The sequence below is a fragment of the Malania oleifera genome, chromosome 12 (assembly GCF_029873635.1).
Source record: "Malania oleifera isolate guangnan ecotype guangnan chromosome 12, ASM2987363v1, whole genome shotgun sequence".
Classification (NCBI taxonomy): Eukaryota; Viridiplantae; Streptophyta; class Magnoliopsida; order Santalales; family Ximeniaceae; genus Malania; species Malania oleifera.
The window spans coordinates 86,292,050-86,299,079 of record NC_080428.1 but is presented as its reverse complement, the minus strand read 5'-3'; the positions used below and the strand labels follow the sequence as shown (position 1 = coordinate 86,299,079).

The 7,030-nt window shown below is 33.6% G+C and overlaps 1 protein-coding gene across 1 annotated transcript; it reads left to right on the top strand.

Moving 5' to 3' along the window:
* The first annotated feature begins 3,377 nt into the window (after positions 1-3,377).
* On the top strand, positions 3,378-5,768 carry LOC131144835 (uncharacterized). The gene has a single exon (XM_058093718.1). The coding sequence runs from the start codon at positions 3,551-3,553 to the stop codon at positions 5,501-5,503; it is 1,953 nt and encodes a 650-aa protein (XP_057949701.1). The 5' UTR covers positions 3,378-3,550; the 3' UTR covers positions 5,504-5,768.
* The last annotated feature ends 1,262 nt before the right edge of the window (positions 5,769-7,030 follow it).

The window sequence follows — 7,030 nt, the reverse complement described above, 5'->3', positions numbered from 1 at the left end:
TTAGCACTAATCTGAACATAAATATCTGATCTATATAATTATGGTACCGAGCTCCTGAACTGAACTAAATTAACATCTGAGTTCTGATAACATTTAGTACATGATAATATAACATCTTTCATAATATTCATAAAAATGGCCTCGCGCCAAACATTTCATAAATACGGCCTCGTGCCGATCATCTCGTAAATACGGCCTCATGCCAATCATCTCGTAAATACGGTCTCACACTGAAATCATACATAAATATATATCATTCTGAAAATAATCAATCTATCATGTAATTTCAACATCATAATGCGAGTCCTTTAATAATTTCATCGACGAAACCCACTCCTCGTCGACAAAATTCAGACTGCTCAAAACCTCTTTCGGTATTTCCTCGGTTATTCATTCCAAAGTGCAATGTCGTCGACTTCCTCCTTCTATTGTTGTTTTCATTTTCCACCCTCTTAATCATTATTTAAATACTATTATTCTTTGGGTTATTACAGTAGCAATCTTATATGCGACTTCAATGAGCTATTGTCTGCTTTGACCCATTGATCTCACAAGTTTATCATATAAAATGCGCCTCGAATAGTTGAAGTTTGAATCATCCTTGTTAGCTCAAGATCTTCTGAGTACACATTCGATGTGAGACCGTAACAGGTGGCTAATAATATTAGAAAAATGATTCCTCAAACAAATTCTAAATATTCAAAACACCCTTATAATATTGATAACTTTTCTTCTAGTTAAATTAAAATGTCTTTCAATTATTTATTGTCTCTGCAATTATTAATTTTTTATTAAAATAAATTTTTAAAAAACTTGAAACACATATAATGCATATCTATCACTAGTAAATTGAAAATTAATTAAACAAGGATAAAATAGTTGAGTTAAGAAATATTTTTGAAAACAAAAATAATTTATTAATTATTTATATATTTAGAATTTGTGAACTACTGTAATTTTAATTAAGTTGTAAATCGAGGGCATGTTTAAAATGAAGATTGAAGAAAAAAATAATTAAAAGCAGCCTTCCTTAATTAATAGTAGAGATACAATCATTCTAATTTTAGTAATAATTTTAAGATTACTTGATTACATTCTTGTGTTAAATAAAATAGAGATAATTGTGCAAATAAAATGAGAATAAAATCTTAAATTTTTGTTAAAAAAAATTTGTTATTTGTTCATACCAAAAAATGTTTTAGCAAATATAATAAGAATAAAATCTTAAAAATTTTAAATTTTAAAAAATAAATAAATAATAGTTATTGACTTAATTAGTTAATTTTAAATACTATTTTTTATTTATTTTAAAAAAAATAAATGAACAACTAAATATATAAAATTAAATGACAGTTTCCAAATTTCGTGGCGCAAAATCTAAGATGATTACTGAAATTTTTTTTTTAAAAAAATCATGTCGAAAATTGAGGAGTTTTTTCCCGTTTTATCCCTCTTTTTTTTAAATATATTAAATAATACCTTTTTTGGGAAAATATTTCCCGAAATAACCCTGACGTAATCTCGCTACTTGAAGTAGCGAGATTTAAACAAATCTCGTTATTTCAAGTAACGAGATTTGCTACGTGTCATTTTTATAAAAAAATTATTTAATATATATATTTTAAAAATGATAAATTGGGAAATAAATTATTCTGCGTAATAAATTAGGAAATAATTTAATACACAGAATAATTTATTTCCCAATTTATCATTTTTAAAAAAAATATATTAAAAAATTTATTGTATAATAAATTAAAAATTTGAACTTTATTTTAAATTATCAATTTTAATTGTACCTAAAATTAATATATATATATATATATATATATATATATATATATTGACACAATAAATATTATTTAGAGTTTGACACAACAAATATTATTGACACAACATATCTATATATATGCACTGACAGTTTGTTAAAGGGACAGAAATTATAACATTAAAAAATATGATTCATTTAAAAAAAATGTTTAATAATAATAATATATATTTAGAGTTTGAAATTTACATTATGAATATGATTTTTATGTATTTGTACAAAAAATAAATATTTTTTTAATAATTTTACCCAAATTTAAATTTGACTCTCGAATTCAAATTCCTAAATATAATTTTTTATTTTAATTATTAATTGATTTTTTATGATCGATGAATAGAAAAAATCAAAGTAAAAAGTTGATTCTTTTTATGAGAACAAAAAAAAAAAAAGTGTGCTAGCTTTTTTGGGGTTAAATATTCTTAAGTCAAAGATTTGTGTAATTAATATATTTATTTGTGGATTCTAATTATGTGGGATGCACTTTCTAAGACTACTTAGGTGTTTCCACTTATTGTTTTGTTCAATTAATAAAAATAAATGAGAGAAGATTAAGATATGATAATTATGTATATATTTATTATTCAAAGTAAAGATGGATTATCTTTATTATAAGAGATAAGAAAAAAAAAATGTTAAAGACTCATTTAGTTGTGGAAGATATTTTTTATTTTCTAATATTCAAAATTTTAAAAAGCAATAAAATTTAGTTTTTTTTAAAAAAATATTTTGAATATACATATAAAAAAGGTATAAAATTGGGTGTAACTACCCAGAAAATATAATAAATAAAAGAAATTAGAAAAAATAGATTTTTGACTGAGAAAGGAGAAAAATCGGCGACGATTTTTTGGAGAGGAGAGAAAACCGGTGATGGTTTTGGGGATTTGTCACGGGACGATAAATAAAAACCATTTTAAACTCAAAATAATTTTCTTTACATTTTGTTAATTTATTATTTATTAAATATAATTCCGCCTAATTATCAATAAGACATTTAAATTAAGATAATTTGTTAGCAACTTTTAAAAATTAAATTGTGGTATCAAAATAATATGTGAATCGCTTTAATTTAAAATTTTAAACAAAAGATAATATTTTTGAGATTTAGTGAAAAATATAAAATATATATATTAAAATTTTGAGATTTGTTTAAAAATATATATTATATTTATATTTATTATAAAATATATATTTTTAAAAAATTATTTTGCTTACTAAATCGAGAAATAATTTATTACGCAGAATAATTTATTTTCCGATATATAATTTTTTTTAAATATATTAAATAATTTTTTTTTTATGAAAATGACACGTAGCAAATCTCGCTACTTCAAATAGTAAGATTTGCTTAAATTTCGTAGCAAGATTACGTCGAGATTATTTCGAGAAATATTTTTCCAGAAAAAATATTATTTAATATATTTAAAAAAAAAAGGAATAAAATGGGAAAAAACTCAAAAACTGCGTGTTGCCTAAGCAAAGAAAAACTCGAATAATAAAATAAAAAAGTTGAGTTGACCGAAGCCGTATGCCTGCCCGAGAAAGATACTCTCCTTAAATGTCACTTAAGATGTTTAATAAACTAATGGTCGAAATTCTCCTTAATAATATGGAGGTATACATAGAATAATTAGATAAGAAAGAATCAAAATATAAATATTTAAAATATATTTACATATATCTATAAATCAGTCTCCGAAGTGCAAACGGCACCCCAAGAATCCAATGGCTCCATCTTTCACCCTCCTCGGCCCTCCTGAAATCCACCGCCCCGACCCCCTGGCGGAAGCCCAACCGGCGGCTCCGGCTACCACCGGAGGCCCCTTCGTCGACCTAATGGTCGCCAACTTCAACAACCCCCCAAAGGCCCCCCTGATGGGCCTGACGGAAAACAACTCGCCGACTTTTGTCACCTCCGGTAATCCCTGCCTCGACTTCTTCTTCCACGTCGTCCCTGACACTCCGCCGGCGACTCTGACCGAGCTACTAGACCTGTCCTGGAACCACGACCCCTTGACTACTCTCAAACTTGTTTGCAACTTGAGAGGGGTCAGAGGCACAGGCAAGTCCGACAAGGAGGGGTTCTACACGGCGGCGTTTTGGCTGCACCAGAACCACCCAAAAACTCTAGCCGGCAATATCGGTCCCGTCGCCGAGTTTGGCTACTTCAAGGACTTCCCGAAGATACTCTATCGATTGCTCGAGGGTTCAGACGTCCGGCAAGTCGCGAAGTTCGAGAGGCTAAAGAACAGGATGTACAAAGGAGGGAGAGCGAAATGCAGAAGATTCCCACCGATCGCTCGCCACGGGAGAATCAAGAACGAGAAGAATTTCAACAAATCGGACGGAAGATCGAAGTCTGCAGTACCTCGTGAGCAGGAAATTTTGGCCGGTATGGCAAGAGTCGAAGCGGAGAAGGCGAAGGCAAGGAGATTGAGGAACGATAAGAAAACTGCGATGGCAAGAAAGGTGGTGGAGAGGTTCAATCGCGATCCCGATTTCCAGTTCTTGTACGAGGCGATCACCGATCTGTTCTCCAATCACCTTAGGTCCGACATCCAATTCTTGAACTCCGGCGAAACCAGGAAGATCAGCCTCGCCGCGAAGTGGTGCCCCTCGCTGGACTCTTCGTTCGACAAATCGACTCTGCTGTGCGAGAGCATCGCGAGGAAGGTTTTTCCCCGCGAATCGCATCCAGAGTACGAAGGGATCGAGGACGCGCACTATGCGTACAGAGTCCGCGACCGCCTGCGGAAGCAAGCCCTCGTTCCCCTCCGCAAAGCCCTTGATCTGCCGGAAATATACATGAGCGCGAACCAGTGGGGTTCAATCCCGTACAACAGAGTCTCCTCCGTCGCAATGAAAAACTACAAGGAACATTTCTCGAAGCACGATGCGGAGCGGTTCGCTGATTATCTCGAGAAGGTGAAGGCCGGAAAGGCGAAGATCGCCGCCGGGGCGCTGCTTCCGCACGAGATCATAGCGTCGCTGGACGACGGTGACGATGGAGCAGTTGCAGAGCTTCAATGGCGGAGAATCGTGGAAGACTTGTCGAAGAAAGGTAAATTGAGGAATTGTCTGGCCATTTGCGATGTCTCCGGAAGCATGTGTGGAATCCCAATGGAGGTCTCCGTAGCGCTGGGAATACTAGTCTCGGAACTAAGCGAGGAACCATGGAAGGGGAAGTTGATCACGTTCAGTGAATGCCCTCAGCTGCACAAGATCGAAGGCGATGATCTGCGGACGAAGAAGTCATTCGTAAGTACGATGGAGTGGGGGATGAACACGAATTTTCAGAAGGTTTTCGATCGAATACTGGATGTCGCGGTGAACGGGAAGCTGAGGGAAGACCAGATGATTAAGAGGGTGTTTGTGTTCAGCGACATGGAGTTTGATGAGGCGTCGGCGAACCCATGGGAAACCGATTACGAGGCGATTCGGAGAAAATTTGAGGAAAGTGGTTACGGATCGGCGGTGCCGGAGATAGTATTTTGGAATCTGAGGGCGTCGAAAGCGACGCCGGTGCCGAGCCACCAGAAGGGCGTTGCGCTTGTTAGCGGATTCTCGAAGAATCTCTTGACTTTGTTCTTGGAGGGAGATGGGGTGCTGAGTCCGGAGGAGGTCATGGAGGCTGCCATCTCCGGCGATGAGTACAAGAAGCTTGTTGTGCTCGATTGATTTGAAGATGCAAATCACTGCTCCAGGAAGAAGTCTGTCTAGAATCTGTAGATCAAGAAAAAAGCCTAATCCAGAACTGAGGAAATCGACCAACTGGTGTTTCTAACCTTACATGAGACTAGTGTTGTTTCTGGTGGCTTAAAAAGCTTGCGTGGCAGTTGGGTATGGTCCATTTTTTGAAGTTAATTGCTGTATTTTATTGTATCAGTTCACTGCTTCTTTTTTTTTTTTTTTAATATAGCTTATGCACCATCTAATCCCACACCTACGCCAAATACCTATGTCAAGAGATCAGCATAAAAGGTTAATCGTAGTTATGCAACACCATAAGTGGTAGGAATCGAACCCAAGATTATACCGACGGGTGGTTCTTCCTGACCCGACCCCAACACATATCACTTTACCATCCTCATCTCGCTCCACAATAAATTATTTTACCATCCACTGTTGGCTCCATAAGCATCAACTGGAATCGAACCCCGGAGTACCTACAAGCGGCGCACACAAACACCCTCTTAATCATCTGGTCTTCCCTCAGCTTCCCGTTTACCGCGACATCCAGTATTCGATAAAATCCTTTTCTCAACTGTAAAAAAAACGTATAAATATTACCAAACACAATATTAGTTTCGATATATTTTTTTTGGGGGGGGGGGGGGGGGGGTTTTGGGGGGAATGAATATATTTATTATATTTTTTTCAAAAAGGAGAGGCCTAAGATTTTTACTAATTAATTATTCCCTTTCTTTATAAAAACTATTATATAAAAAATATTACAAAAAAAATTTTTTAAATCCCTTCTTTTAAAGTGAAATAGACATTAATATTCTATCCATTTTTCGTTCTTCAATTAAAAAAAGAAAAAGGAAACCACTAGAGAAGATATGTCAAAAAAATATTTTTACAAAATCTTTTGTTTAAAGCAAAGAAGATATTGTTATTTATAGCAGTTCGTTTTGTCTCATTTATCACTAATTGCAATTATTTGATTTCTGATCCTTAAGAGTTTACATTCTCTTTTTAGACTTTTTCTTTCCAAATAGTAATAGAAATTGGTCCATTATCCTTTCAAAATGGGTTTTCATATGCTCTAAGATGGGAAAAATTATTATGTGTATCAGGTATATACACTACGACCAATATAATTGTCATGTTTATAGAAAATAATTATATTTATCTAAATCAATTACCTCGGAGATATCTTGAATTTGAATTTATTTTAGATTTGAATAATATGTAGTATAAAATTGTATTGAAATTTGTTTAAATTTACTCAAATTCAAATCCAAATTGTTAAATCTACACTCCCAAACACCACCTTAAAATACAAAGAAGGGTGAAATCATATTAGTATGTGCATATACATATGTTGTACTTGATATATTTTTTTCCCCCAAAAGACCGTTTGGCATCATTGTCAAAAATTAGAGAAATGAAAACCAAAAATTGGAAACAAAAACTAAAAACTAGAAACCAACAACCGATTTGGTTAACATTTATAAAACAAAAATAAATTTTAATTTTAAT

What these genes read in the sequence shown, in the direction of transcription:
- LOC131144835 (XM_058093718.1), top strand. Translation starts at nt 3,551, where the DNA reads ATGGCTCCATCTTTCACCCTCCTCGGCCCTCCTGAAATCCACCGCCCC.